This window comes from Brassica napus, chromosome C9 (assembly GCF_020379485.1).
Source record: "Brassica napus cultivar Da-Ae chromosome C9, Da-Ae, whole genome shotgun sequence".
NCBI classification, from domain to species: Eukaryota; Viridiplantae; Streptophyta; class Magnoliopsida; order Brassicales; family Brassicaceae; genus Brassica; species Brassica napus.
Genome location: NC_063452.1, coordinates 40,949,095 through 40,970,633, shown reverse-complemented (window position 1 = coordinate 40,970,633; position 21,539 = coordinate 40,949,095). Strand labels below are relative to the sequence as shown.

Below are 21,539 nucleotides of genomic sequence, written 5' to 3'. Positions count from 1 at the left end.
TCCAATATTATATGTATATTGATTCTAGCACTTAGTATAACCTCTGTATATAGCAATCTAAATATAACCATGTACAATGATTTGCAAATTCAACACCCTACCTTTTTAACACTTCATATCATATTTTATTTTCCATCTAATTATCTTTATACAATATTTTTGTTTAATAAAATTCAACATTCTACTCCATCATTTTAGTTCATATTTTTATCTTTTATAGCGCAGTAACTACATATTAGTAATAATTTTGATAACTAAAAAGACATAGTTTATAATAATTTTATTTTATTTATATTTTGTTTTTAACAATAGTTTGGTATATTTTTTGTGTGTTTAAAAGCTGATTTTGAAATTGATAATTGCTGAGATTTGAATAGTTAAAATAAAAATTAGTAAAATTTTAAATGTTAAAAAAATTATGGTTGTGATCCATTTAACCAAAAATAGAAGTTAAAAAACAATTATTAGAAACTAATTAAAAACTTATAAAAAGTAACATTTTTCCCTTTATCCAAATAACATGAAATTCGTGTCTATTACAAATCATAAAAAGTCATGGATTCTGAATACATTGTATTTTCTTATAAAATTGTTTACTACAAAATCATTAAGTTTTAAATAATTTGAGGAAATGTGTTCAACTCTTCCAACATTTTCTCCATTTACATTTGCCACAAGGCAAAAGAGACCCCCTTTCAATTGTATTCAACTAGTTGAAAGATTTCAATATATATTCTATTAAAACAGCAGTATGACCAATCAATAAAAGTAGGATCCAACTATTTTTTTTATTCAAAGAGTTATTATCTATTAAGTAAATAATATAACTGTAACCCACTAACCCCATATTTCTTTTTGTAAACGAACCCATTAATTCTATATTTTAGAATTAGTTTTGCGCTTTAAAGGTAACATGGTTTCTATTTACATTGGATCACAATTTATAAAACCCATTTTATTTTGTTAAATAGGATTACAAAGAGAAACACAATTACAAAGAAAAGTATAAATATGATTATAAAGAAAAATATAAATATGAAAATTAAATTTTTTAAAAAAAATGTAAAACAAAAAATATACCCGTCATAATCTAGTTCAGTTTAATCCACATGTAATTTTTTGTAATTCAACAACTTCATTGTATGGATTTATCTCAAAATCAACTACCCACTGTTCATGATCTAAAAAATGATCGTCCAAATATTTTACATAAATTCAACAATCACACGCGGAGATCCCAACATATTTGATTAAGTACTAGTCAGAAACAAAGTACACAATAAACATTAACATAGAGAAAATGAGTATCCCAACAATAATCACACCGTGATTTATAAATGCTACCAATAAGCAATAATCACACCGTGATTTATAAATGCTACCAATAAGTTGTTGGTTGAGTGATAAAGGAGTGTCTAATATGTATTCGTGGATTTAATTCTCGTTGATAGAGACTATATTTACATTGTTTGAGTACTAATAAAGAAGTGAAACCACATTTTCGCCAAAAGAGTATATACGAATGAAACTGCGAGGAAAAATACTAGTTATTTCGAAGTAAAAAGTTAACAAAGCAACTTTATCATACATAAAATATTTGTTTCCCTCGAATGAGCTCACGGGAGTAATGTACATTATACAGTACCCCAAAAAAATACACTCTCCCATCAAAACTAAGTATTAAACAACTAACATTATTTTAAAAGTAATTGTATTAAATCACATAAGCACACAAGTGTTTGGTTCCTCCACCACAACTCTAGAATTCCCGTATGGCTGATAGTGCGAATTCGCAAAGGAAGAATGATATTGGTACGGGTAGTTCATATGCGTAACTGGAAAGGCAACAATTTCAGCCGGTTTAGCCGTATCAGGTTTAGCTGGAGCCGGTTTCGCCGGCTCAGGCTTTTTCTCAGGTGGTTTAACAACTTCAACCGAAACAATTTCTGCATTACACAGTTTCCTTAGCTTCATCACGAGAACCGGTGTATCAACTTCTCCAACTACTGTCATTTTCCCTGTTTTGTCATCCATTGTTATCGAAGTAACCCCTTGAGATCGAGAGACGGTCACAAACGCTTTCTTCCTGATTCTCTCATCGTGGACACTCAATTGCAACACAGCTTTCTGTAATTTCAAACTTGAGATCAGTATGGCTATAATTGTATATTTATGAAATAAGTTTGACTAAATGGTTTATATATATAACGATTAATCAAAGATCATTAAGTTAAATATAATTATTTTCAGATAGAAAAATATGAAAGAAAAGGATACCTTAGCGGTCATGGCTGAAGAATACTAGAGAAAAGCTTGAGAAATTTCCGATATATTTATTAAAGAAAGAACGAGATGAGGTATGGTTTGAGATGTTGAACCTTCTTGATGACAATTGCAAGCAATAAGATATCCATTATATAGAAATTGCATAGGAAACTACTAGGAATCTAATACTATGACCCACATAGTTTTTTCTATTTTTAAATAACAAAAAAGCATTTGTCCAAAAAAAAAAATAATAATAATAACAAAAAAGCATTGCGACGACTATTAAAAGAGTAACGGAGTCAATCTTTATTTAACTTATAGCTAGTATTGTTTCTGGTATGTGGTTGAAAAGTAAAATAAATCCAACGACGCAACGACGAAAGCAACGGGAGAAGTGTTGACTGCTCATTTGGTCGCTTATACGACCTTGTCGACGTTGATTTGTGACCTTGTTGACCTATTTGGTCATGGACAAGTTCTTAAGATTTTGTTCAAGAGATCAGTTTTATAACATCCAAACGAACACTGGATACTGGAATCAAACTGAGATTGACGTCACAAACGCAAATATTCCAAAAAAAAATTAATGATCTTGGATTTTAATTTGTGTTTGGTTAATTAGATATTTTGCTTATTCATTATGAGAAAACATAAATCCAGGATATACTATAGAGTAAGATTATTGTTTATTTTATATTTTACTTTGATAAAAATTTATGATAAACTGTTACACATATGATCTATCTTATTAAAAGAAAATCAACATATTGAAATAATTTTACAATTACGTGGGGTATATTATGAAAATGCCACTGATTTATAACGAGAAAATGGACTTTTAAATCTCCAACTATTTGAAATCAGCATTTTTAATACCCAACTATTACTTGCGCAGATTTAATCTCGAAGTCATTGTTGACTGCGCAAAATTAGACTTAAAAAAGTCAAACGTTAATTCTAAACATAAACGTTAACTGAAATAAAAAAAGTGATCAAGTTTGGCTTTTAAAACCCAATCCCTAAAATTGTTTCACTTTATGCGACTCCGAGTGAGAGGAAGTGATTCACGGCGACTGAATAATAAACAAGTGTACTTCCGGTGAGAGGATGGTGAAAACCTACTTTGGAACTAGTGGTAGAAGTTGGGAATTTTTTTTTATTTGAAGATCATCCAGAATTTCAATTCCGATAGAGAGTGAAAGGTAAACGAATAAGCTTTGTTGAATCATGTCCGAGTTCCAAAGTAGGTTTTTACCATCCACTCACCGGAAGTACATTTGTTTAATCTTTGGTCACCGTGAATCGCTTCTTTTCACTTAGAATCGCATAAAAAAATCGATTTCAGGGATTTTAGAGTTTTGAAAGCCAAACTCGATCCCTTTTCTAATTACAATTAACGTTTTTGTCTAGTAATTAACGTTTAACATTTGTAAGTCTAATTTTGCGCAGTCAACTAATGACTTCGGGATTAAATATCCGCAAGTGATAGTTGAGTATTAAAAATAATGGTTTCAAATAGTTGGAGATTTAAAAGTACATTTTTGAGATTTATAACTATGACTTGAGTTTTCTTTAATGGTAGTTTGGTCATTTTAATACAATGCACCAATGCACATTAGATTATTCTACCACTAAATAATATCTTTTATTTTTTTCTATATTTATGCTTTACTATAACAAAATATTAGTTAAAATGTTTTTTTTCAAATAACAAACTATTCACAATTATTATCAAAATACTATTAATAAATATTGATTCAGTTTTTCTTGCTTTAAAAAATGAAAATAAAATATTTTTTATGATATTTAAATTATCAAATGGATCAAAAAATATTTTCAATATTTAGTAATTTTAACAAGCAATTATTATAATAAATTATAAAATTTGATAAATTGAGCATACTGTAAATTTAAAATCCAATAGTTTTGCCTTAAACAGACGCTGCTATCACCAAAAAAAAAAAAAAACTGGCCAACACATAAACAGAAATAAAGTTAAATATTTAAATTTTAGTAAGTTAAATTTGCTAGGTAATTGTTATGCGATTTATAAGCGTATGTAAGAATCTAGTCTATAATGAGTCTTAGAACTTTCAAGTCTAGTAATATTGGTTTATAAATTCTCACATTCTCATTAAAATCTAGTGTTACTGGTTTGATGATTCTATAATTTTATACAAAATTATTTGTTATTCAAAAATTTAACATTTAAATGATTCTACAATTCTATTAAAATAAGTGTTATTGGGAGTTGAATTTTTATTATTTTAACTCACAAAACAAGATTTTGAGAATACTACATGTTTCCCTTGAATTTTTAAAATCATTACATTATTTTATTTTAATATATTTTCACAATATACAAAATTCTCTACAATTCTTTCCCAATTTAACAAATCTCTCAACTTTTAAAATCAACAAACTCAATAGAAATCTAAGTCCCACTAACACCCCCTTAAAATAGAAGTCATGACTTCTTTCATGTGTGATTTTTTATTTGGACCATTCCTAGAAAATTAAATATATTTTACATAACTTAATTATAATATCTTTTAATATTTTATTTTATTTGAATTACTATTAAATCTTAAAGAAATGTCTAACAAAATATTTCAAATATATTTTTAGAATCTTTTTAAAATATATTTTAGAAATTAGTTAATTAAAATTTTAATTATCACAAAGTATAATTAGAAACTAAATTTTAATTTAGTTTTGATTGTAAACAAAATAATAATTATATAAAATATTTTAACAATATTTTAATAATGATAAAAATTTTAAATTGATTTAATTTTCAAAACTAAATTTAAGAAATATTTTAAAAGATGTTTTTTAAAAGAAATGTTCATTATATATCTAATTTAAAAGTAAAAATATTTTATTTATTTAGCATATAAATTATGACTTATTTCATATGCGATTTTTTTCAATTTAGACCATTTAAAAGTCATACCTTTAGATGTTTAATTCAATTAATTTACACCTCCCTTCATAGATGAAACATTTGATCTTTATTCATGTCGTATATATAAAACTTCAGTCTACTGTTTTTAACGTTTGTGTATTCTCCTGAGTTAAAAATTAATTCAGTTTATTATTTAAACAACTATACAAAATGGTTTAATTAATCAGTATATACCAAATTCTCTATTATGTAAGTTCAACTTAATTTGATTTCCACATATATTTTAAATTTAGAAATAAAACAAAAATTATGTAAATCAGTATTGTTAAATAATAATGTTTTCAAAATAAATTTTGTTTACAAAAATAAAAAATTTAGAAATTTTATAGTAATAATATTATACGCCACACAAATATTATTATAAAATTAGATAATATATAACACCAAATTATATTAATCTACTTATATATTTTATTGTATAACATACAATATTTGATTATTAGAAAAAAATTACAGGTCGTGAAGGTCAAGATCTAGTCTACTCTATTAAAATAGAGTCTTATTTTATATATGCTTATAAAAGTTGTCATTTAATTTTGGACTTATGTATATCTTATTAGAACAAAATATAATAACCCCTATAATTCAGATGAACTGAATATAACAATCCCAACAATTCGGATGGAAATTTTTTGTATATGAAAATTTCAACTATTCAATGTCATTAATCACTATGAAAACTTACCAAATTATTATATATCACCGACTCAACGTATCAGACTAACAAAGCAAAATTTCGTATAATTATATAGCTAAACCGATTCTAACTATTGACCCAACAATCCCATACGGGTATGGCTATGGTTGATATGCAAATGACACTAAAATTTTAATCTCACATTCAGTTATATATACTTTACAAGTTTTGTATAGTACGGTTTTGTGAATTTTATATTGTATTATATTTTATATAACAGTTATATTTGAATTTCATTCATTTATATATACATGTGTTTTTATAAAATCACATATATTTATTGATGAATCATTCATTCTATTTCATATACCAAAACTGAACTCCATAATTTATAAATTTTGTGGCATATTATCTATACTACTAAAGCAAAATACCTCCTAAGATTTTGCCCATAGTTTAACACTATAATTACAATTCTATGCCGTTAAGAGAATATTCTGATATTAATGATGGACCCATTAAAAATCGTTAAAACAAGAAAAATAAAAAATAAAAAAAACACGGGACCTACCTAAAATATTTATCGGAAAGAAGAAGAAACAAATTGATCAATCTATAATTAGTGTCCGCTGCAAAAAGGAAATTAATCTATTCTAATATTCACCTCTACTAATTAAATCAATAAGTATAAACAATTCAAAACCTATAAAATTCACTGATGAGTACAAACAACACGACTATGGAGGTTGGGATGTAGCTTTAAAATCTATGCTATAAAATTTAGTTTATAATTTTTTTTTTTGTAGATGTATCAGTTATAGCTGTAAAAATTAAATAGATTAATACAATGGTAGGAATAGTTCTAGAAAATATCAAAACTGTAAATAGATTATCTTATATAAGAATACATAATCTTATAAATTTTAAAAAGAAACAAATTCTGCGTTTTAAAAGCGCGGATCAGAATCTAATTATAATTAAACCAAAGTTCAGTCAGATTCGCAACACTGCGAGGAAAGATCGTGAAATGGGCACTATTGGACCCTAAAGATCATCCTTATATGATTTAAAGTTCATTCGAGTAAAACAGTGTGACAAGCATACATGTCTTTGTGTATATATATATACTAGGATAAGACCTGCATAAATTTATATGAAAATTATTTAAGAAATATCGTATGAAAAAAAATTCATAGTATTGATCGAATTAATATATTTGGCTCTTAAACAATTTTTTAAAACCTTTTTTAATTATATAATTTGTTTAGTAATGAACTGATCCCATTTTTAAAAATATTTTAGGTCAAAAAATTATTTATCGCATAAAAACCTAACTTTTAGGCCGAAGAATCTCATGCCTACTATTTGGTTACAATGAAACTATGTCAGTTCGGTTTTATATCATGATTTAGCAATTTAAAAGTTAATTATGGTTATGAAAAGTTTACGTTCACGTGCCAATCCTATCTATATTCGATATTTTTCTCATTTTTGTGTCGTTTTGGTTATTGCTCGATATAAATATTGATTTTTGAGTTTTTCTCATTTTTTTTCTTTTATATTGGTCTGAGATTTAGAAAATGTTTAAGATTCAAAATTATTAAAGAGATACATACTTAGGTTAAGATCTGCGCTTTGTGCAGAATAAATACTTATTTTATATTTTTTTCTGCATATTATGAAATAATAAAATAATATTTATATATTAAATAACTAAGAAATTAGTTACTATTATGTAATAAATTGGCTTGTACATATAAATCAAATGACCGTTCTTGTTTATTCGCAATCATTTTAGAATAAATAAATCAAAACAATCAATCTTATCTATCGTATATGATATATAATTAAATTTAAACGACATGAAGTATATATATATTAACATAAACACCTATTAAAATAAAATTATTTATTTATATGATTTTATTATCATTGTATCTTACTATAGAAAAAAATTTAAACATTGATCACAAAAGTTTATGTGAGACTTTTAACAGTTTTAGTTATTTATACTCGTTTTGAAAAATTCAAAATACAACATATACAAGAAAATCTAAAATTTTAATATATGATCAATGTAATTGTGTAATTTATTTAAATAGTAAAGAATTAAACAAAAATGATAGAAAACATACAGATTATTAGCAAATCTTCATTATTTAAAATCATTAATTACTATATATATCATAACCACATTAGGTAATTTCGTAGGTTTTATTTAAGGAAATAATATATAATAAATAGCCACCTTGTTTTAGTTAATATCATATGATATCATATAGTTGGTATTAAATGTTTCTAGTGAGATATAAAAATCTAATTGGACCAACGTGTTTATCAATTTCAATGTGAAGCTGACACGTATGACTAATTAAGTACCTAATTGATTGACACATAAGCAATGAATCTTTTTTAATTATTACAAAATTGAGGTTACATCTTTTCAAATGTTCCTCAATTAATATAGGGGATTAAGTATAGTCATAAACCACATTCAAATAAAAATCAACTTATATAGCTCGTCTCGTAGGTATCTCGGTTTAACCTTAAACTCGACGAATGAAAAGATAACAAATCATCATGGAAAAAAGCCCTCACCTTCGCTTAAGAGACGAATTATAAGATGGGGAATTTTCATATGGAGAAGACGCGAGGGGTGTTGTCCCATCAGCAATGATGGCTGATTAGAGTAATGTCACGGTGGTTCAGGATGGGAGTGAAGCTACGATTTCAGGATTGAGTAGCGTGACACGCAAGAGGCTTGATTCACCTCCTTGTAGCTCGTCCATGGCAAGGATCTAGGCTAACCGCGGCAACTAAGGTGGCCTAACGAGTTGGGATGTAGGGGTTTTGATGACGGCCCATGGTTTAGTGACTTGCGGTGCAAGTCTGATCAGTTTTGCTTTTTAACCATGGACTCCTTGAGGCGAGGGGAAGCAGCTCTAGCGTTTTGAGATTGAAGCCTCTCAGCTTGCTTCCTCTTCTTGGCTCAGTTGAGGCGACGTGATGGATGGACATGGCAGTTCAAGGAGGTGTCAGCAGCGTTAAGGTTTCTAGCTAGATCTAGGCTTTTGTTTGTCTCTTGGCTTTGGAGAAGTGATCATGTCTATTTATACACGTCCAAGGCTTTAGAAGAAAGGAAAGATCAAATTTAGGCAACAGACAAGACTTTACTAAAACAAACCGGTTCAGAAGAAAACTAAGTGGTGTAGGAGGGAGGGGGTGGGAATCGAGATAGTTGTATTAGATAATGACATTCTACCCCCATGAGTACTCTATGAAATATTCACATCACAAAGAATCACATCGTGTACGCCGGTGTGGGTGAGTTTCATATATCAATTTACATCACATAGAGAAGAAAAGTTCAACCCATAATGTACTTTTCGTTGTTTTTTTGTTGTCTTAACCCTCAAGCTCCAGTTTAGCGTTGTAATATATTCTGGTGCAGTAATTCACAAGACCTTGCTGTGGGATTTTGAAAAATGTCCCAAATTGGGAAGAGCAAAGAGTTTGCAACGCTAATGTCTCTACAGTCTGGCCAATAACATTTGCTTAAAAGTGTAAAACGAATCTTTGCCTCAATGAGTTTCTTTCTATAGTTATTTTCTTCTAGTTTTTTTTTGTCGAAGTTTCATTCATATAATGATGCAAGTCAAATGATTTGGGAGGTAACCAACATGAAAAACAGAGTAAACAAAGTATCATGAAGACAGGTCTGGCCCAGACCAATTATGGGGTCGAAGAAAAAGAAGAAAATAATTGAGCTTATTACAGCCTTGTTCGTTTCTCTATTAAGACGCTGCATCTGGATATTAGCATTGTTGTCCATTTAGACACTATGTCACTATAATGCAGAATTCAAATGTAGCATATATAATATCTTGCACAGGTTTTAGAGCTTCATTGACTTTGATCGGCGACCATCACAAACCCGCTTTGGTAAAGTATCGAGCTTCATTGAAAGTTGAGGATGCAGCGGTGATGAGGACATGGAGTTTTGGGTCTCCCAACCCAATTAACCAGACAAGCCAGCGACGCGGATGTCGGCTCCGGGATTATGACTAGAGACTCGTCCGTGTATCTTTCTCCTGTGTTGAGTCCGGAGAGGCGAAGTAACCCGTATGTGTATCATTTGAAAATGTAGTAGAGTAGTTTTAGTCGTATGGATTTTATTCAATTCATCGTTGGTAGTCTAAAGTTTTTTTTTTTGTAAATTTTTTTTTTTAAGTTAACATAGTGTTAAAGCTCCACTTTATCACACATATAAATGATTTGTTTCCCTTGAATGAGCTCACGCGAGTAATGTACATTACAAAATACCACAAAAAAAAAAAACACTCCCATCAAACCTAAGTATTACACAACTAACATTACTTAAAATAATTCTAGCTAGTTAAATCACATAAGCACACAAGTATTTGGTTCTTCCACCACAACTCTAGAATTCCCGTATGGCTGATAGTGCGAATTCGCATAGGACGAATAATATTGGTACGGGTAGTTCATATCCGTAACTGGAAAAGCAACAATTTCAGCTGGTTTAGCCGTATCAGGTTTAGCTGGAGCCGGTTTCGCTGGTTCAGGCTTTTTCTCAGGTGGTTTAACAACTTCAACCGAAACGATTTCTGCATTACACAGTTTCCTTAGCTTCATCACGAGAACCGGTGTATCAACTTCTCCAACTACTGTCATTTTCCCTGTTTTGTCTTCCATTGTTATCGAAGTAACCCCTTGAGATCGAGAGACGGTCACAAACGCTTTCTTTCTGATTCTCTCATCGTGGACACTCAATTGCAACACAGCTTTCTGTAATTTCAAACTTGAGATCAGTATGGCTATAATTATATATCTATGAAATAAGTTTGACTAAATGGTTTATATATATAAAGGTTTATCAAAGATCACTAAGTTAAATATAACTAATTTCAGATAGAAAATATGAAAGAAAGGGATACCTTAGCGGCCATGGCTGTAGAAAACTATAGAAAAGCTTTAGAAATTTCCGATATATATTTATTAAAGAAAGAATGCGATGAGGTATGGTTTGAGATGTTGAACCTTCTTGATGACAATTGCAAGTAATAAGATATCTATTATATAGAAATTGCATAGGAAACTACTAGGAATCTAGTATTATGACCCACATATTTTTTCTATTTTTAAATAGAAAAAAGAATTGCGACGACCATTGAAAGAGTAACGGGGTCAATCTTTATCTAACTTATAGCTAGTAATGCTTTGGCATGTGGTTGAAAAGTAAAATAAATGCAACGACGCAACGACGAAAGCAACGGGGGAAGAAGTGTTGACTGCTCATTTGGTCGCTTATACGACCTGGCCTACGTTGATTTGTGACCTTGTTGACCTATTTGGTCACGTAAGAACTTGTCAAGCAAGTTCTCTAGATTTTGTTCTAGAGATATGTTTTATAACATCCAGACGAAGACTGGATACTGGAATCAAACTGAGACTGAAGTCACAAAGATTTTTCAACAAAAAAATTATTTATCTTGGATTTTATTTGCGTTTGGTTACTTAGATATTTTGCTTATTCATCACGAGAAAACATAAATCTAGGATATACCTATATATTTGCTTTTCAAAAAAAAAAAAAAGAATAAGATTGTTGGTTATTTATCTTTACTTTGATAAAAAGTTATAATAAACTGTTACATACATGATTTATTTTTTAAAAACAAAATCAGCATATATGAAAATAATCTTACACGTGGTATATAATGAAAGTGCCAATAATTTATGACCAGAGTTTCATCAATGGTAGTTTGGTCATTACTTACAGATTACATCATTTTTAATACAATGCACCAATTCACACTAGATTATTCAACCATTTGATATATTTTATTTCTATATATTTCTATTGCACAATAAGAAAATCTTAGATTATTTTTAAAACAACTAACTATATTCATAATTTTTATTAAAGTATTATTATTAAATATTGATTCAGTTTTATTTTTAGAAAAGAAAATATTTTTTTATAATGTTTAAATTATATAATAGTAAAAAGAATATTTTCAATAATCATTTTAGTAAATTTTAACAAGTAAGTATTATAATAACTGAGAATACTGTATTTTAAAAAAATCCAACAACTTTCGTTTTAACAAAGATGAACGCTTCTATCAAAAAAAAATCAAACTGACATACACATAAACAAAAATTAAAATATATATTTTTATTTTTATTAAATTAAAGTTAGTAGGAAATAGTTATGTGATTTAAAAGTGCTTGTATAAAAAAATCCAGTCATAATTCAACGAAAACTATGCGGTTATCCGCGATTTCGCGGGTATAAACATTCTATGAAAATTATATATTATGTTTATAATTTTTTAATTTTGTTATATAATTTTGAGTACTTTACATATATCCTCTTTTGTTTCCTATTCTTCACTCATGCTTTATTATTATTCACTCATGTTTATTTTTCACCTATGTTTTATTTATGTATCCTCTTTTGTTTCCTATTACAAAAATAAGAATGTCAATTTTATTATAATCAAAACTATATCAGTAGTTTTAATACTAGTCTCGTATTAATATTTTGTTTCCACTTTCAATTTATATTATAAGAAACTTTTTCATTGATTAATATTATTTTAAGCGATTTACCATATAATTTTATTATAATCAAATTTATAAGAATTATATTAATATAGTATATTAACTCTAGTCTCATATCAATATAATGTTCCATTTTTTTAATTTTATATTATAATAAATATTTTCATTTATTAATATTATTTTTAAATACTTACCATATAGTTTCTATTTTTAAATATAAAAATACTTTAATCTTTTTTTAAAGTGATAATTCAACTATACTATCAACATTTGTCACTGAAAAATGACTGAATATTTTTAAAATTGTATATTTTACTATTTTGCAATCATTGGACACATTTTTAGAAAACAAATATACATATTGTGAGTATAAAAATATCATTAGGTTTAGGTTACTTAGTTTTCTGTAATCTATGATTTATTGTATTATTAATATAAATATGTTTAAAACCGTTTATATAATTATTTATATCATATCATATGTATTTATATGTATTTTCAAAAATTTTATAATGTAATCTATGATATTTAATTTTTTCTATAAACAAATTATTTTAATTCTTCTATCTTTAAAATGTTTAATTGTGTGTATGGTAATATAGATTAGATTAGGTAGTTCTACGATTATTTTGATTTTTAAAATTTTAATTAAATAAATAAAAATTCAAATACCAACAACCAATCAAATTAAGAGAATTAATTTTAAACTTCAGATATGAATGACACCTAAGTAAAAATCACTTAAGTGATTTCTCCGTACAGGATTCAGCTATATGGGTGCTATTGGACCCTGCAGATCATCCTTAATATGATTTAAAGTTCATTCGAGTAAAACAGTGTTACAAGAATACATCCCCTAGATATTATTTGTGAAATGATTTCACAAATGTCATCTCTACAATCATTTTCACCAAAAAAATATGACATGACATATTAAAATTGATGATATGGTTTATGGTTAAAAGTGACATGGACAACTACATTTAATGTTAAATTCAATTTTCGGTAACTTTTGATAATATGGTAATAACTCATAAATCATTATTAAAATAAATCTATTCAAATATATCATTAAATAATACGATAACAAAAATATAAAATATTTTTTAAATTTCGAAATATTATTTAAATATATTTTTATAATCATAATTTTTTTATTATTAAACAATATTTTCAAAATTTTATACAATCTTTTTTTAAAAAATTTAAAATTTTAATTGTAGTATCATTTGTTTATTTTTGATATCTACAAATTTTAGAAATTCATTTTAGTTTTATATTTTGGTAATTATAAAAATTTTTTTATCAATTTTACATTACACAAGTTAATTTAATATATCTTTAACCAAAATAAATAAATGAAAATCTATCTAAATTATAATTTTAAATATAACTTAAATATAATTTTAAATAAATCAAATTATTTGATGACAAAAAAAACAAATTATTTATTTTATCTTAATTCTATGTTTAATTAAATTAGTATTTAGTATTTATATTAAAATATTGGTTCTAAAATATTAAAAAAAAATTATTTTTAAATAAAATTTAAATTTAAAATTTTATGGCTGCACTAGTGCAGGAAAACAGCTAGTGTCAAGTATAGCCATAAACCTCAATCAAATAAAAATCGACTTATATAGCTCGTCTCGTATGTATCTCGGTTTAACCTCAAACTCGACGAATGAAAAGATAACAAATCGTCATGGGAAAAGGTCCTCCTCACCTTGGTTTGAGAGACGAATTGTAAGATGCGGAATTGATATTAATATGGAGAAGACGAGGTAATGGAACGGTGGTTCAGGATGGGAGTGAAGCAATGATTTCAGGATTGAGTAACTTGACACGCAAACGGCGGCCCAAGGCTTGATTCACTTCCTTGTAGCTCGTCCATGGCAAGGATCTCGGCTTACCGCGGAAACCGAGGTGAAGTCCAATGGCCTAACGAGTAGGGCTGTAGGGGTTTCGATGACGGCCCATCGTTTATTGACTTGCGGTGCAAGACTGATCAATTTTTTGGTTTTTAACCAAACTCCTTGAGGCGAGTTAGCAGCCGATTTTGGCTCTGGTGAGCAGGAGGAAGCCTGCTATGATGCCTGGAGATGCCCCGTGGCAGAGGGAAGCAGCTCTCGTGGTTTGAGATTAAAGCCTCTTGGCTTGCTCAGCTGAGGCGACGTGATGGATGGATGGACACGGCGGTTCAAGGAGGTGTCGGCAGCGATAAAGGTTTTTAGCTAGATCTAGTCTTATGTTTTGTCTCTTGGCTTTGAAGAAGTGATCATGTCTATTTATACACGTCTAAGGCTTCAGAAAAAGGGAAAAATAAAATTTAGGCAACAGATATTCTATGAAATATTCAACCGAATTTAGGCAACAAATTGTAACATCCCGAGTTATGATCTATGAAAAAGCTTAAGATAATTGATTTGGCTATCTATATCACAAAAGTTGACTTACTTTTTCCGTCACACATCCGTTTAGAATTCCAGAGTTAAACGTGCTTGGACTGGAGTAGTGAAAAGATGGGTGACCGAAGTGATTCGCGATATCGTGTAAGTGAGGTCAAAGCACAAGGAAAAGGTCGGGTGGTGATTGCAGGGTCAGTAAACAATGATTTCGAGCAGTTGGAAAAAAATAACGAACCGACCGTTGGAACGAGATGGAGTCCACGGGCCGAGTGAGCAAGCATGGATGGCCTATTAACCGTAGGCAGTCGAGGCATTATAAATGGTATCAGAACTGGTTAGCCATCTCGGTTTTGACCTGAGAGGCGTCTTGAGACCTGTCGTGGGGCACAACGAGGACGTTGCGTTCTTTGAGAAATGGTGAATTGTAACATCCCCAGTTGTGAGATAAGGAAAGGCTTAAGAAGATTGATTTGGCTACCTATGTCACCAAAGTTGACTTACCTTTTCCGTCACACATCCCTTTAGAACTCGAGTTAAGCGTGTTTGGGCTGGAGTAGTGAAAGGATGGGTGATCTATCGGGAAGTGATTCGTGATACCGTGTGCGTGAGGCCAAAACACGGGAAAAGATCGGGTGGTGATTGCAGGGTCAGTAAACAATGATTTCGAGTTTTCGGAAAAAAATAACGGACCGACCGTTGGAACGGGATGGGCCCACAGGCCGAGAGCGGGCGTGGGTGGCCCATTAGACGTAGGCGGTCGGGGCGTTACAAGTCGTATCAAAGCTGGTTAGCTGTCTCGGTTCTAATCCAAGAGGCGTCTTGAGACCTGTCGTGGGGCATAACAAGTACGTTGCGAAAATGTCATGTGGTAATTGCAAGATCAGTAAACAATGATTTTGAGTCTTGGAAAATTAACAACCGTCCGTCAGATGGAATGGGGTCCATGGACCGAGAGAGCGGACATGGGTGACCCATTAGCCACGGACGATCGGGACATTACACATATATTCTATGAAACATTCAACTCATAATGTACTTTTCGTTGCTTTTAGAGAATGACATTCTACTCCCATGAGTACTCTATGAAATAATCAATATCACAAAGAATCACATCGTGTACGCCGGAGTGGGTGGGTTTCTTTTTATATTTATAGTATTTTCTTCTAATTTTTCTAATTTGGCAATAACATTTGCTTTTTAGGTATAAAACAAATATTTGCCTCGATGAGTTTCTTTCTATATTTATCTTATTTTCTTCTAATTTTTCTTTTGTCAAAATTTCATTCATATAATGATGCACAAGTCAAATGATTTGGGAGGGAACCAACATGAAAAAAGTAAACAAAGTATCGTGAAGCCCAGTCCCGAACAATTATGGGCTGGAAGTATGTTATGAACGAACGTAATTTTTTTTTTTTTTTCGTCTAAATGTTAAGATTTATAACTATTTTCTGAGTTTTACATTGTTGTGAAAAACACAACTTATTACAAGAAAGGAAGCAAAAGAGAGGGAAAGAGAGAGATAACTAGAGAGGGTTGCATTAACTATAGGGTGAAACGAACCAAAAGTACAACTCAAGCAGGGAAGGGGAGACTGCAGTCAGCGACTGAAGTGATAACAACCGATCCCGCATACAGCGATCCACCACCTTGAAGAAAGCCTCTTGAGTCAGCGACACGCTTCTGAAGATGCGAGCATTCCTTTCACGCCAAAGGTTGTAGATAATGACTTGATTTAGAAGTTTCAACACTGCCACAACCCGAGGACCATGAGGGCCCTGAAGCTGGTGAGAAAGATCCACCACTGCTGCAACATAGGAAGGAGGAGACGCCAAGAACCTGCCACAATAACGATTCCAAACGACAGCAGCAAACGAACACTCAAAGAAAAGATGGGAATGAGATTCATCAGCATCAGAACATAGAACACAACCTGGAGGAAGAGTTAATCCCCATGATATCAATCTGTCTCGAGTAGGAAGTCGATTGAGGAAGACGGTCCAAGTAATAAAGGAGCAGCGCGGTATCTCCTCCTTAAACCAAACCACCGGGTGCCAATGTACCCGAGGATTAGGATTTCTTAGCCTCTCCCAAGTGACATTCGAGGAGAAAGAGGCACCAAAACCACCAGAGTTGATTCTAGACAAGTAAACATCACTTCCATTTGCATCACAAGGTACACTCATTGTTGACAGAACAACTTGTAGCGTCTCTGCGTTCTCCGAGCGTGCGGCCGGTAACCTCCAGTGACCATCACAAACCGCTTCGGAGACATTAGCATTGAGAGGAATTCTGAGGGACGTAGGCCCCGAGTTTCCGAAGAGAGTATATAGAGGCCCCAAGTCTGTCCAGTAATCGTACCAAAACAGAGCCGTTCTCCCATCTCCAACATTGCAGCGGAGATAGAGCTGAAGCTGTTGTCTCAACTCAAGCATGCTTCTAACGGTTTTTGAGAATCTCGGAGAGTCATTTATTAGCCAAATACTCATGCCCCCAAATCTGTTGCTCGTTAGCCAACGTACCCATAGAGAACCCGACGCAGAGAAAAATAACCAGACCCGCTTCAATCTGAAAACCATTTCAAAGTCCTCAAGTTTTCTAATACCCAAGCCACCTTCAGTTTTTGGTTTACAAATGTCTGACCAGGAAACTCTAGCTCCAGAGGCTGAAGTAGTGTTGTTCTTCCATAGGAAACCAAGAATAGAGAGAATCTAATTTGGCATAAAACCATTTTGGCAGCACAAACACCGAGCTCCAGAAATTCACCATGCCATAAATAACCGAAGTGATCATCTGAACCTTGCCAGCAAACGATAGAACCTTGACAGTCCAGGAATGAAGTTTTGCAGTTATATGATCCACAAACGGTTGCAAGGTGGCCGCTGATATCCTTTTTGGGCTTAAGGGCAATCCTAGGTATCTTGTTGGAAATTCTCCACGCTTAAAACCCGAGAGATCACTCAGAACAGATGCTTGAATATCTGTGTATCCACCATAGAAAATCTCATATTTCGATTCATTTGTGTCTAAACCTGATCAGTCTTTGAAATTGCGCATTACACTCTTTATACCCGCCGTTGAGGCTCGAGACCCGTCAGAAAAAACCAGGAGATCATCCGCAAACAATAGATGGGTGAGTTTGGGTGAGGTGCATAGCGGATGTAATCTAAAAGCACCTTCAGCCTAAGCCTTGTTCAACAAAATAGATAGTACTTCCATCAGCATAATGAACAAGTAGGGAGAGATCGAGTCACCTTGCCGCAGACCTTTTTTACCCTCAAAAAATCTTGCTAGCTCACCATTAATAGCAACCGAGAATCTAGGTGAAGAGATTCATTCGGTAATCCAAGTGATGAACATAGCCGGAAATTGTTGCGCTTCTAAGACCTTAATAACAAAGTCCCAACAGGCGGTGTCGAAAGCTTTACGAAGGTCTATTTTAAGCATAGCACTCTTGTGGCAGGTAGACTTGTTGTAATCCTTTATCTGCTCGGTTGCTAGTATAACATTCTCCCCTAGACTGCGACCCTTCAAGAACGCCGCTTGGTTTGGGCTCACACATTTGGACAGGATAGGCTTGAGTCGGTTCGCAACGATCTTGGAGATAAGCTTATAAACAATGTTGCAGCAGCTGATGGGTCTGTAGTCACCTAAAGAGCAAGCTTGAGGCTTCTTCGGAATTAACGCTATAGCTGTTGTGTTCATATCCTTTAAGAGACGACCATTCCTGAAAAATTCACTCACAGCATTGATTATATCCTCACCCACAGTATCCCAAGAAGCCCGAATAAACTCAACAGAGTAACCATCAGGACCCGGGCTCTTATTCAGCGGCATAGTGAACAAGGTTACTTTTATCTCTGCTGCGGTAACTGGACGTTTCAGATAGTCCTGTTGCAGGTCCGAACATTGAAATGGAAGCAGGTTTCTTAGCTCCTCAGTCATGGCCGAAGAGACGGGAAGATCAGTGGATCCAAGGATCCCTTGGAAGTAATCTGCCGCATGAGCTTTAATATCGTCCACTGCATACAGCAAGTTGCATTGCCATCCTGAAGAAAATGAATGTGATTTTTTGAGGCGTGGTGAGAAACCATTCGATGATAAAACGGTGTGTTACGATCTCCAACCTCAGCCCATCTGACTCTTGACCTCTGTTTGTAGTACTTCTCCTCTGCCTTGAGTAAAGTGTTTAATTTATCATGCTCTAAATGCTCTTCACGTGCAGTAGAAGTATCAGGAGATGTAAGTAGGCGCCTCTGTAGTTCATCCACTCGATCCCTCTGAGCCTTAACTCTTTGAGTGATGCCACTAAAATGTCGTTTATTAAGTCTACGTAGAGGCCTCTTTAACAGCTTAAGCGATCGAACGAGCTTGAACAGATCAGTACCCGTAATCTGCCCACAGTTCCAAGCTTCACCAACTGTCTCAGCATACTCCGGATGGTCTATTACATGGTGGAAGAATTTAAATTGTTTAATGACCTGCCGTCTGATAGCTGGCATCCGAAAGAGGCACGGAGTATGATCTGACTGTGAAGGATCCAGATAATCCGCAAAAGAATCAGGGAAAAAGAAGACCAAGCCTGGTTGATGAAGGCGTGATCAATCTTAGTGGATATATGATTAACATCCTGACAATTTCTCCAAGTAAAAGGCAAACCCTTCGCTTGAGCTTCAAATAACTGAGCATCTTGCATTCCAAGATTTGCTTCATCCATCCCAGAATCATCAATGACCGAGGAGAGATGATTTGAGTGATGAGAAGACCGCAGCATCTGATTAAAATCTCCAAGGACGCACCAGGGATGATTTGAAACCGGTGTTGAGTCGTGGTGGTCAGCAAGATTAGTCCAGAGACTCCTCCGATCCTCAACTAAATTAAACCAATACACAAAAGTGACCGTAAGGGTAATGTTCTGAGACAGGATAGTGATCCCACATGTGACTGATTGAGCTGTTGCATTGTATATAAGCAGTGTAACCGTCGGGTCCCAGACTACTACAATACGGCCAGAGTCATTTGCTTCAAAATTACTAAAATAATTCCAACCCCTAGGAATAGCTCCCAAAACTCTCTCTTTATTACTCTCCAAAATGTGAGTCTCCAAAAAGCTCCAAAAACTGGCCTATGGATATTAATCCAATCTTTGGTCATAGTGTGGCGTCTATCACTATTCAGTCCGCGAACATTCCACGCAAAAAAACTCGTATCTGCTGATTTTAGAAGTGTTTGGTGACCTTGCGGCCACACTTCCTGTTGTTAACCAGGAGGAAGGGGTTGTCTCTATCCTCCGCTGGATAGTCGTTATGTTCTTGCTTTATACCCGGATCAGCAGGCAATCTCTGATTAGTATCCTCAACAGATGTTCCTGTATCAGGTACACTATCATATACTTTTGAGACATTCGTAGGGTCTGGAGATATGAGACTTTCATACACGACACCAGGGAGAGCAGTGTTGAAGCCATCATCAGGTGATTGAGGGACCTTAGCGCCATTAACTGTAACTGCAGTATCAGAAGATAGTGAAAGCATCTCATCGGAGATAATTGCATTACTAGTAGGATGATCCTGCTGGACAGCCTCTGGATTCTGATCTGGAACATCAACTCTTGTAGCAGCCTGACAAGATCCTTCCTCACAAATTTCACCCTCTTCCAAACCCACTTCAGCGTTGACCTGCAGAGACTCTGTGGTACTGACTACTTCCACGTCAGGAACTGACTGCCGTTTCACCCTCTTCCAGAACTGCTACTTCACCGTCCTGCAAAGGCTCTGTGGTAGTAGTTTCTTCCATCTCTGTTACTGGTTCGCTGGCGGGTGCTACCGCAGCAGCGCCATTAATATCACTGTTGTTGTTTTTGACCTGAACCACAGGAACATAACGAGACTCAAGCTTTTTTACCCAATTTATCTCTGGAGCGGCCTGGTCTTGATTTTGATCTCCTTCTAGCTGATTCAGCAACGAACTTTCTAGTCTTCACTTGACCGAACGAACCTTCAAAAACCCCAGCCGGGCACCTATCAGTCTTGTGACCAAATCTCATGCAGGTATCACATTTAACAGGTAACCACGGGTACGAGACTTCAATCTGAACCTCCCTACCGTTAGAGAAGCCAGAGATGATTTTGTGAGGTAGCGGAGCAGTAAGATCAACCCTGACATACAATTTTGCAACCTCAAAGTTTTTCTTACGCTCAGTTTCCGGAGCAAGAGAATCAGGTTTCCCAACAGCCGTAGTGATACGACTCAGACTTTCATTGTTGAACAACAAATACGGAACATTGCGCATCTCGACTGGAACGATTGCACTCGTAAGTGGTGATTCGTCTGGAGAATAATCAGGGGACCATGGTGCCAAAAAGCAAAGAACTTAAGAATAAAAATGTACTGTGACAATCAGGGGACCATGGTGCCACAAAGCAAAGAACTTAAGAACGAACGTAAATTAACTCGAAGAAAGCAAAAAACTTAAAAATAAAAATGTACTGTGATAAATATCTGTATTACATATCAACGTAAAAAATAAATTTATGGATTAAGTGTTTGTTGACAAATAAAATGTGAACATATATGTTGTGAATAAAGAAAAAATGTGAACTCATGAATTGTGAACACATAAATTATAAATGAGATGTAGAGAAAAGTGTGATTGTTTCCAAAAGAC

At 32.8% G+C, this 21,539-nt stretch overlaps 4 protein-coding genes across 6 annotated transcripts; all 4 read right to left on the bottom strand.

The window, feature by feature from the left end:
* Positions 1-1,529: 1,529 nt before the first annotated feature.
* LOC106421482 (heavy metal-associated isoprenylated plant protein 13-like) lies at positions 1,530-13,627 on the bottom strand. 3 transcript variants are annotated; one of them, XM_048767083.1, is made up of 2 exons: positions 10,832-13,627; positions 1,530-2,127 (listed from the first exon to the last, which is right to left on the bottom strand). In XM_048767083.1, the coding sequence occupies exons 1-2, from the start codon at positions 10,841-10,843 to the stop codon at positions 1,720-1,722; spliced, it is 420 nt and encodes a 139-aa protein (XP_048623040.1). In that variant the 5' UTR covers positions 10,844-13,627; the 3' UTR covers positions 1,530-1,719. The 3 variants fall into 3 exon arrangements, with proteins under 3 accessions (XP_048623040.1, XP_048623041.1, XP_013717774.1); XM_048767084.1 differs by lacking the exon at positions 10,832-13,627 and adding an exon at positions 8,472-9,026; XM_013862320.3 differs by lacking the exon at positions 10,832-13,627 and adding an exon at positions 2,278-7,976.
* On the bottom strand, positions 10,128-10,682 carry LOC106421483 (heavy metal-associated isoprenylated plant protein 13-like). Its single transcript, XM_013862321.3, has one exon. It carries the CDS (start codon positions 10,587-10,589, stop codon positions 10,275-10,277), a length of 315 nt encoding a protein of 104 aa, XP_013717775.2. The 5' UTR covers positions 10,590-10,682; the 3' UTR covers positions 10,128-10,274.
* A 2,786-nt stretch (positions 13,628-16,413) lies between the features above and the next one.
* On the bottom strand, positions 16,414-17,361 carry LOC106421438. The gene has a single exon (XM_022706627.2). The coding sequence runs from the start codon at positions 17,359-17,361 to the stop codon at positions 16,414-16,416; it is 948 nt and encodes a 315-aa protein (XP_022562348.2).
* An 844-nt stretch (positions 17,362-18,205) lies between these two features.
* Positions 18,206-21,164, bottom strand: LOC106421439. Its single transcript, XM_013862282.1, has 6 exons — positions 20,856-21,164; positions 20,597-20,737; positions 20,110-20,493; positions 19,532-19,997; positions 18,990-19,454; positions 18,206-18,921 (listed from the first exon to the last, which is right to left on the bottom strand). The coding sequence occupies exons 1-6, from the start codon at positions 21,162-21,164 to the stop codon at positions 18,206-18,208; spliced, it is 2,481 nt and encodes an 826-aa protein (XP_013717736.1).
* Positions 21,165-21,539: the final 375 nt, after the last annotated feature.

Coding starts and splice junctions, on each gene's coding strand:
- LOC106421483 (XM_013862321.3), bottom strand. CDS start 10,589: ATGGAAGACAAAACAGGGAAAATGACAGTAGTTGGAGAAGTTGATACA.
- LOC106421438 (XM_022706627.2), bottom strand. CDS start 17,361: ATGAGTATTTGGCTAATAAATGACTCTCCGAGATTCTCAAAAACCGTT.
- LOC106421439 (XM_013862282.1), bottom strand. CDS start 21,164: ATGCGCAATGTTCCGTATTTGTTGTTCAACAATGAAAGTCTGAGTCGT. Junction 20,738..20,855: donor TTGAAGGTTCGTTCGGTCAA/GTGAAGACTAGA, acceptor CCTGTGGTTCAG/GTCAAAAACAACAACAGTGA. Junction 18,922..18,989: donor ATGGGCTGAGGTTGGAGATC/GTAACACACCGT, acceptor CATTTTCTTCAG/GATGGCAATGCAACTTGCTG.